The 10,528-nt window shown below is 36.6% G+C and overlaps 1 protein-coding gene across 2 annotated transcripts; it reads left to right on the top strand.

The window, feature by feature from the left end:
- The first annotated feature begins 5,283 nt into the window (after positions 1-5,283).
- Positions 5,284-5,913, top strand: LOC132707785 (uncharacterized). 2 transcript variants are annotated; one of them, XM_060679724.1, is made up of 2 exons: positions 5,284-5,363; positions 5,439-5,913. In XM_060679724.1, exons 1-2 carry the CDS (start codon positions 5,306-5,308, stop codon positions 5,714-5,716), a joined length of 336 nt encoding a protein of 111 aa, XP_060535707.1. In that variant the 5' UTR covers positions 5,284-5,305; the 3' UTR covers positions 5,717-5,913. The 2 variants fall into 2 exon arrangements, with proteins under 2 accessions (XP_060535707.1, XP_060535709.1); XM_060679726.1 differs by having other exon boundaries at positions 5,297-5,363; positions 5,442-5,913.
- Positions 5,914-10,528: the final 4,615 nt, after the last annotated feature.

The following is a 10,528-nucleotide window of genomic DNA, read 5'->3' as shown; positions in this document are numbered from 1 at the left end:
ACAATATCTAATGTCCCTATGCGGCGGCGGCCTGACAAAGCAGTCAACCCTTTGATGCCTAGTCGGCGGTAATTATCCATGCAAAATGGTAATTCGCGTTGAACTTTGAACAATAATTCCTGGCGAAATGTTATGATTGACTGACGGTGCCCTTTGGTTAATTACGCCATGGCTGCCCTAATTTGCAGTTCGTTAAGGGTAAATTCAGAGATATGGTTGCTGAGCTGTTTTAAGCGGCTATCGAGGTGCCAACTGCGGAATTTCGAAATGGAAGCGTTTTTGCCAAGTCAATCAGGGTTCTCGTTCGCCTCCTAAATGCTACTTCACAATATTAAATGTAACCACGATTCGGCTCCATTGTGGCGATGGAAAATTCACCTTCCTTCACTCCTCACTTTTGTTTTATTTTATCATCTCTAAGAGCAACACATTGTCCAGCTTAAAAAACTTTTTCAGTTAGAAGCTTTGTGAAAGTTCCCCCCCCCCCCCCCCCCATGTGTCAAGATTCTATATTAACTGCTATGCAAACGATCTACTGTGACTCTCTCCATAGCCACTCTCATTAGACTTAACACATTCACTGGCGCTAAAAATTTGATGAACACCCCCTAAAACCGAGAAGCTATTTTGTGATGTGTCAGAAAGACTCTTTAAAAATATTTCTTTATATTTTCAGATGTCAGATTGACAGATTTCATTGACATTTTGACATGACACATGGGTTGCGTCATCGGCCTGGCTCAAAAGTTTTGCCCTAGAAAAGTCGGTGACGCAACAGGTGCGTCACTGGAAATGATGAACCGAAGTTAATATTCGCGTTAATCTTTGCTGGTGAATTAGAACTTAAATTCAAATAGAATAATCGGCAGATTACATGCGATCTTTCAAGCCTGAAGCAACTCTACACGGTGATTCTCACTTACTTCTCACTTTTCTCTTGTAACCAGCAAAGGCTCTAAAAGCTGAACCTCTAAATGCTTTAGTTCTAAAGGCTCTAACTCTAATTGCTTTTTTGAATGTTTAAAAGCTCTGTCCACAAGCGTTAACTCTAAAATGTTCTGTACAACCTCAATATTGAAACTTCTTCTCTAAAAGAGAGATGTAAGATAAAAATCATTTTCTATAGCACAAGGTTTAACGTTATACTCAATTGTGGTAGTTCCAAAAAAGATCTACCAGATGAACCGAAGCTAATATTTACGTTAATCTTTGCGTGTGAATTAGAATTTAAATTCAAATAGAATAATCGCCAGATTACATGCGGTCGTTTCGTCGAAACGAATTTGCCTGCTGGTTTCGTATTACATCCACGTCGCGCCACCAATCCCTGTCTAATTAGTTCGATTTGGAATGAGTCAACGAGCAGGATTATATTCCGACTGTTTCAAATGCGATATGACGTCTGCGGCTCCTGAGGTGTCGAATCTCGGTATCCGATTAACATATTAATATGAACCAGATGATTAAGTTCGGCGAGCGGCCATCGAAAAAATTGCGCCAAATTTAGATTAAGAAAGACTTTCATTTGCTAAATCACTAAAGTCGTACCTAAGTTACTCTGGTTGGTACCTAAATTTAGGTGCCTGATTCGGACAACGTGACGCTCACCTAGCTATATCCAACTTCAAAATGGTGTCAAGAATGTTTGAGGAAACGGGGTTGAACTGGAGTTCTAAACTCAAGAGCAAAATGACAACCTTCCACGCTAATTTAAGATAAAATCTTTTTTTTATATACAATTTTATGTCAAGATATCTCGATTCAAGCAAGGAAGCTTCAGCTAAGGTTGTAATATAAAAACTATAACTAAAAAAATATAAATAAATGGAGTCAAAACTGGGTTAAAAGTAGTTTAAATATTTATAGTATATATATTTTGTTAATTTTAATTATTAAGTTAGAATAAGTTGAATGATTGTTTTGGTAGGAGAATATGCTAAGAAGAAATTACGAGAGTCTGAGATGAAACAAAAGGCCACTGCTGCTCTAAATGATACTCACCTAGAAGGAGAAAACCTTGTTTTAAGGCTTTTCAACCACAAAATTTTGCGCTTCCCAGGACCTCTTTTGTCACAAATCTTTCCCAGGAGTATCAATTGAAGCAATATTCTAGTTTCCGATTTGAAATAATCTCCATATGTATTTCGGTCTCTTCTTGAAGAATTTTCAAAACTTTCTTGTTGGTACGTGGTCAACCCAGGAAGTTCTAAGAATTCTTCTGTATATCCACTTCTAGAAATCTTCAAGTTTATCGATTGACGCTTCCGTTAGTATCCAGAACTTGGCACCTACAAGAGCACTTTCCGCCACGTTTCCCTTAAATAGTCTTAATTTGGTTTGTCAGTGAACGTTTTTACTTAGTAAACTAGTCTTTAAGTAGATTTCCTTCTCTAATAAAAGATACTTTTGCTTTTTCTGTGCAGCCTTTTATTTGTATAGAATGGTGCCATTGCTCATTTAAAGTGGTACCTACATAGGTGTAATGAGTTACTCTTCCGATTGGTTAGTTTAAAATTTAGAGCGAACCAAATAAAAACTACATATTGAAAAAAGGCAGCAATACATTAAAAAAATTACAAAATTACAAAATTTTGGAAATAAATGGTAATCTTCGAAATATTTCAGGTCAATCTGACCTGCAATTCAAAACATAAGGAGGTTTTCAGTCTGGTCGTTCATTAAATTTTGTGCGTTTGTGTTAAACAACAATGAACTACGACTCTGTGATCAAATATAGAGCATCGTAATTAATAGAGCAGTTATTTAAGATATACTTTGTTATTGTAGACACGGGAGAGGCAGAGGATAAGAGAAGAAAACGAAAATAATAAGAAAATATAAGTTAAGAATATTAATTTATTTTTGTTGTTCTATTTTCTAATTTCTATCTATGGATCTAACTATTTGCAGTGATCAAATATAGAGCATCGTAATTAATAGAGCAGTTATTTAAGATATACTTTGTTATTGTAGACACAGGAGAGGCAGAGGATAAGAGAAGAAAACGAAAATAATAAGAAAATATAAGTTAAGAATATTCATTTATTTTTGTTGTTCTATTTTCTAATTTCTATATATGGATCTAACTATTTGCAGTACTTTTGTGCAATGAAAAGTTTGTTCTAAAATTTTTCCGACCACAATTCGTCATACGGAACCATACTGAACCTTATATACGTCACTCAGCCCCTTCCTAAAATTTAGTCGTTGCCTGATTATTGTAACTTTAATGGCTGCGGGTTGGCGGGAATGGGCCCCAAATTAATTTAAACCATTGCCGGAGTATAAAACAAACGGCTCGTGGATCTCTCTCCGAAAACCAAGTAGCCGGAAACGTCCTTTTAGGAGGCGATTAATTTTCGAACGATAGTCGCCCTCAACCATCGGACCGTGAAATTCTAGATTCCGACCATAGATAAGATAAAAAGACAGGCATTGCTTCGACTCAACACTAAACGATAATCGGCCGACTGCGACGATAACATACGAAGCGAGAGCGTTTTTTTCCGCCGTATTCGTCGCGTGAGGAATTCCCGACAAGCGACGTTCCAATCGTTGGACGTTAACATAGGTTTGTTCCAAAGTCGTTAAGTCCAAAGGAGACGCGAAAATTTATTCACAAAATGAGGAGAAACATCTTCTTTTTCAGATAGTCTTTATTTGCTGCTTTTCTCACCATACCTGTTGTTGTTGCTTGGAAGCATTTTATTAGATTGTGAAGCCACAGGATTCTACTTTTGCCTGGACCCCGTTTTCCCCGGATGTACAGGATCAACTGTAAAAGACCTTACCGATGTTCACTGCGCACCACGTGACCTGCATATTCTATATAAGGGTTGTTGATGATCCTGTTCATCGAGGAGGTTATTGGTACTTTTCGGTAGCATCACCTTTAGAAAGCCGTCAGTTTCTTCATGGATGCTGCAGACAGCAGCAGAATTCTACTCCGCAAAGGAGCACTGTAAATACGTAATACCTTGGTAATCGAATCTTGGTCGTCAGTTTTAGATTGTGATTGTCTCTATTCCATGTTTAACTCGATTAAGTGGTCCCATTGCTTTCCAGGGACGACTCTTTTATTTCTCACCAACCACTGACCGGGACATACGTATTCCTTACTGATTTTCCATATTCAGATATCTCTCCATCGGTCCACCAGCATCAGGTATATTTTGAAAAGGGTCTATGGAATCTCTTCACTGGTCTCCGTTATACGTAAAATCAAAGGCTGGAGGCCTTCAGAGCTGTCAGCCAAAACAACATATTCACCAGATGCCCCAGCAGTGCCGTTTAATTGTAATAGATGATATTTATTATGCGGAGATCGTTCTCCTCTAGGTCTGCCGTCCTCAAAAGGTGGACGAATTTGTGGTGCTTATCTCAAGGCATACACATGGCAATTGACATATCTGCAGCGCTGAAACAAAACATGAATTGCAAAGAGAGCTTTTCTTGTCCCCGGAGTATCGTGAAACCCTTTCGGAATGTTTTTAAAGATGGCTCATTAGACTGATGATACTGTGGATGTGGAATTATACCCTTGCTGGCAGTCGGAGGCAATAAGTTCTGTCCAATTACTTAGTGTTTTTTACACATAAAAAACTTTATTAGGTCAGCAAAGTTGCTGTTTATGATAGTAATGACCATTTTGTTTGCTTTCTTTTTGGATGGTGGACGGCTTCATTTCCCGTCCAGTGTGGTATCAGAACGAATTGCTTTTTTCCATGATTTCTTATGATATTGTGAGATAGTTGCCCACATGTATTGTTAAGCACATAGCCGCAATGTAAGGCTTAATAAAAAAAATCATCTCCTAAGACAAAATTTACTTTCACTTTGAAATTTTTTCTACTCCGCGTAAATGTCATTGTCCAACGTGCAAAGTTGTCTGGTGCAACAGGCAAGAGTTCTAGAATATTTTAATATTGAGCTTGCCATATTTGGAAAACTCCTAGACCTAGAGGTTCAAGGAAAAAAAAGTGACTAAAGTGACAGTGACTGGAAATTGTAAAAATTATTTTGAAGCTATTCTCTTAAAAAACTTCAGTGGAAGGTGTGAAAAATTCTGCATTTAAAGGTTGGCCAATCATTCGTTCGGCATCGATCGTATTGCGGATTAAGTTTTAATCAACTCGGAAAATTGATTTTGCTGACTAATCCGTATTCGTGTTTCGCAGTGATAAAACAACTTTTCCCACTACTGCGCGTTCCCCAAAGTAAATAGGTTTATTGTTATCAGCGGCTATGGTTGTATACTCGAACGTGGCTCGTGTTGCATTTTGGCTGCCATCTCAGGTGCCACGAAATGATTTACGGAATTCTCGTCGTCGCTTTGGCGATCACTTTCAGCGAAAAAGCTGACGGTGAGTGACTCGAAGATCATATTTATCTAATTTTTCTTTGCAGTTTAACGATCCTTCATTTTTTTTATTACGTAGCAGGCGCACGAGATCCTAACCTCAACAATACGGCGGTCAACGCTACATCTTTGACGGTGCCGCCTCTGGTGGACAAGTTGGCGGAGATCGCGAGGCAGCGGTTGAAAAAGCTGAAAGTAGTGGAGGTGGTCGAGCCGTTCGTGGAGCTCAGCGAAGAGGCGTTTTTGATTGAGGTACCTCCGTTGGTTATAGACGAAGGGGATGATGAGGAGGAGGAACACAAAGATGACGTCGTCGATGCGAAAGAAGAAGATGAAAACGGTGTGAAACCCGCCTAAAACGTTGTCCATTGTTTCGGGTACAATCTTTTTGAATTGAGACTTTCGTCAACAAACCTTTGAGATAATAATATTTGCACAAGAGGTATGTAAATGTTAATGGGATTCGTTCGTTAGGAACATATGATGTGTGCATTTTTATTATATAGATTAATAAAATAAAGACTGTTTTTAATATTGTAAATATTTTATCCATTTAGCCCTAGACGCAATTGCTTACAAAATAATACCTGTTTTTATTATCAACGATTTTATGTTATTGTTAATTTAATTATAATATATAAGCATTTATATCAAAATGAAAATAAAAAATAACAAACACAAAAAATTAGCAACCTTGAAAAACATAAAATAAAGCTAACCGGTAAAATCAAAAAACGTTTTATTGCTTATACTTCGAAAACTTTTTATATTCGAAAACAAAAATTTTTCATTTCTATTCTAATGTTCCCAATATGACGTTATCCATCCAGAGGATATCCCTATGATGTATTTTACATATATATATATATATATATATATATATATATATATATATATATATATATATATATATATATATATATATATATATATATATATATATATATATATCACGGATGGAAAAATGTGATGACTATATTCCGGGATATCATCCGTTCGCTCGTTGAACTCCGACTGGAATCCTGCAAATCCTGCATCCGACTGGAATCCTGCAGACGTTTCGCCAAAATCTCACTTGGCATCTTCAATGCTCGCGCTCCGAAAACACCAGTGTTCGAAGTGTTTTCGGAGCGCTTAAAAGTGCGGACACATACGAGTGACATGGATGCGCGGCCTCTGAAAATGCCGAGTGATATTTTGGCGAATCGTCTTAAATGGGACATTGATCGGATATACTGTGGATATTGTTTGCTATCTGGGAAAGAAATTGGGCATGCTCATATGTCGGTCATAGGGGACTTGAGTTAATTAATAAAAAAAGCAGTCTTTGCTATAAACTTCGTACCAATTTCTGAAACGCCCTGTGTTTTAACGCACCAGGCAACTTATCGCGTCCATCTTAAGCGACCATTGCGTAAACAGTCAACGCATAGCCAGAAACATCATCGGCGCTAGCCTACAGGGTGAACCAACCGAAGCTTAGCGTTGTTTTACATCCGGGATAGCTGACGATATTGATTGGTGGCACACCCGGTATGTTTCGCGCAGATGGTGGGGCCTCGTTGACCTGGCGAACCCGCGCGTGTCCCGGCAAAGAAACTCCCGAATTAAATAGACGAAACGGGCAACAAAAAAAAAGAGGACTCGGAATATTTTTTAAAGCTGGTTTCTTGGAATTTCTTAACTGAACAGGTGCCGTTTTTATTGGTCTTTCGTGCTTTACTTTTGTCGTTATTTTAATTGTTGATACAGTTTTATATAGCGGGCAGGTGTTGAAATGACATCGAGGTGGAAAGTTGTCCCATTTGAAGACCTCGCAGAACCTCCGTTACAACGGACTTCGAATGGAAAATTAAAATCTACTAATCAATGTTCCTAACTTAAGGCAAACTCACTTTTCTGAGCAATTTTTTTTTTACAGTTATCAAACAATTTTTCAAATCTAGCACTTTTTTCTGACTGTATCACTCCATTAAATTTTCTGCTATATTGCATTACGAGGGTCGTTTAATATGTCTGTTGAGAGAAGTAGAAAAACATTTTTTTGGATTAAAAAAAATTCTGCATAATCTTCTTTCAACTCTACACATTCTACTAAGCGTTCTCCAATTTTCAATTTATTCTAGTCTGAAAACATTAAATAGTCAGTGGTGAACACGGTGGATGTTGGAATAATTGTGACTTTAATTCCATAATTTTGGCCATAGCAACTGCACCAGTGCCTTGTCTTGATAAAACAATATATTTTTCTTTTTCAGATGAGGATGTTTTTCCTTGATATCATTGCTCAGCCGTTTCAACAATGACGCTCAATACTTATCGTTGTTGCCTTTTCCAAATCGACTATTTTGATTCTTCTTTTATCACTTAAGTGTTGGAATGTATCCATGTTTCATCACCAGAAAGCATGGACTAAAAGCGAAAAGTATTTTGTACGTTTCGATTCGTTTTTATATTTTCGTTCGTTTTTTTTTTATATTTTTCGTAATAAAAGTATTTCAACATGCTTTCTTTTATTTATTTTTTTGTATTTGACGAATAATCATTTGCATATTTAATGATGGCATTTTTGCTTTTTATAAATATTAAAAACTTGAATTTTGAATGAATTATTTGGGACCGTTTCTGTATTGGAGAGGCACGAGTCTGTTTTAGTTTCATTTACTCCCATTAAATTTAGTTACTTGAAAACCATGCACTATGCACCATGCAGTTTAGTGGTATGGCAGTAACAGTTTTTTTTTGTGTTTTTTTTGCTTTATATTTTAAATATTAATATTTGTTTCGTTTCTCTCTGACCTTGCTTTTATTTGTAAATAAATTAATTATTATTATTAAAAATAAGAGAAAAAAATTGTTAATATATTTATTCTATAGCAAAAATACATATAAATAATTCCTCATTCTAAAATAAATAAAAATTTTAGTTAATTAAACTAAAGATATATTCTGAAGTAAATCACAGGATAATTATTAATTTTAGTGTATATGAATATATATAGAAATTAATTGTAACTATTTGATCTAAGAAGCAAGACATCTTCCAATAAATTTTCTTTTAAATTCAACCTTTGACAATTTAAAATATATTTCAACATTCACTTGTGTCATAGGTAAAGCAATAATTTGTTTTGCAGCGTTAAACAATTCATTTGATGACGTTTCTGTTGCTGCCCAATATTTTAAGACAGACGTATCTCGCTTTTCGCGCGGTTCTTCATAATAACGATCTAACAACTAACGAATATGTGCTATATTATGAGATTTTGAAGAAATATTTTCTTTTTGTTTTAAAAATTGCTCTATTTCATCTTCTTCTGTTGAAGTTGACTCTAGAGATGACTTCAACGACATTGTTACTTTCATTTATAGTTTTTAGAGCATTCCATACATAATCACATCTTGATTAAATAGTGCTTTTTTCCTTTCGTTTAGGGATTCCACTAAAATTGTTGGAAATCGCCTAAAAAATGTACTGTTTCCATTTTGCACTTCAGCCAGGTAGAATAAAAATCTCCAGCTAACAAGTGCGTTGATTAAAACATTACTGACCAATCATTTTGGCTTAAATACAGCTTTTGCAATGCTTCCGGCCATGTCTCTACAAAAGCATTTCCAACATATCATGGGTGCTGTGCCATCGTATCATACAATCTATAATAGGTTTCTTTTTCATTTCATTTTCTTTTTCTTCATTTTCTTGTTCTTGATTTTCTTGTTCTTTATATTCTTCTTCGTCACTGGTCTTATAATTGGATAAATCCAAATCAGTTTTGTTTAGAAAAGAACGTTCTACCACCCAGTGACTATTGCGTATATTGGGCATATTTTGGGGCTGTCAGGGAGGGTAGGGTATGCTCTGTTCTAAGTAGATTTTTTTAACATCTGAAACCCATTCTACTTGGTGTAATATCGTTTCATCTTTCTGATAGAAAACGCAATTTTTGGCAATAATGAAATATGAATATTATTGTATTTATATTAATGATATCTTTGACATTATATAAGGTTGTTCGGAAAGTCATTTCGTTTTTTCCCATCAGAGGACTTAATTACGTTTTTTCGAAACCAACTTCACACTTAAGCCGCATAACCATTACATGTCTTGAGAGCTGATATTGCAAGGCTTGTGTGTGAAAAAGTTCTATTAATTCTACGCAGTAGTTTTTGGTTGGTGCCCTTTTAAATATGGAGAGCAATAAGCAGCATTTTCGTCATATTTTACTTTTTTACTTCAGAAAAGGTAAAAATGCTGTCCAAGCGAGAAAAAAATTGACGCATGTGTATGGAGAAGGCGTGTTAACAGTACGCCAGTGCCAGAACTGGTTTGCAAAATTTCGATCCGGCAATTTTGATGTCGAAGATGCACCACGGTCTGGAAGGCCGGTCGAAGCTGACAAAGATGCGATAAAGGCATTAGTTGATGCAAATCGGCGAATAACCACACGAGAGATCGGTGAGAGATTAAATTTGTCGAATTCGACTGTTTATGGCCATTTGAAAGGCATGGGCTTAACCTCGAAGCTCGATGTGTGGGTGCCCCCTGTCCTTACGGAGCGAAATTTGTGTCGTCGCGTTGACGTGTGTGATTCGCTCCTCAAACGTCAAGAAAATGATCCATTTTTGAAGTGGATTATTACTGGGGATGAAAAATGGGTTGTATACAACAATGTTAAACGCAAGAGGTCATGGAGCAGAAAAGATGAACCGGCTCAAAGCGTGTCAAAAGCCAACATTCACCAAAAAAAGGTAATGCTCTCCGTTTGGTGGGATGTCAAAGGAATCGTTTTTTTTGAGCTTTTGAAGGACAATACAACGATTAATTCAGAAATCTATTGTCATCAACTGGACAAATTGAATGATTCACTTAAAGAGAAGAGGCCCGAATTAATCAACAGGAAGGGTGTAGTGTTCCACCAGGATAATGCGAGACCTCACACAAGTTTGGTCACTCGCCAAAAACTTTTACAGCTTGAATGGGACGTACTGCAACATCCACCATATTCTCCAGATCTGGCGCCTTCCGACTACTATTTGTTCCGGTCCCCGCAAAATTTTTTGGATGGCAAAACCTTTACCTCAAATGAAGATGTCAAAAACCACCTGAACCAGTTTTTTGCCAGCAAGGACCAAAACTTTTATGAGAGGGGAATTATGTTACTGCCAGAA

This window comes from Cylas formicarius, unplaced genomic scaffold (genome assembly GCF_029955315.1).
Source record: "Cylas formicarius isolate icCylForm1 unplaced genomic scaffold, icCylForm1.1 PGA_scaffold_9__14_contigs__length_23061073, whole genome shotgun sequence".
Classification (NCBI taxonomy): Eukaryota; Metazoa; Arthropoda; class Insecta; order Coleoptera; family Brentidae; genus Cylas; species Cylas formicarius.
Note: the sequence above shows the minus strand (reverse complement) of the source record. Positions and strands in the feature narration are given on the sequence as shown.

Bases quoted from the DNA above. Each gene is read 5' to 3' on its own strand.
- LOC132707785 (XM_060679724.1), top strand. From the start codon at position 5,306: ATGATTTACGGAATTCTCGTCGTCGCTTTGGCGATCACTTTCAGCGAA. The intron at 5,364-5,438 runs GTGAGTGACTCG...TTTATTACGTAG, and splicing joins TTTCAGCGAAAAAGCTGACG to CAGGCGCACGAGATCCTAAC.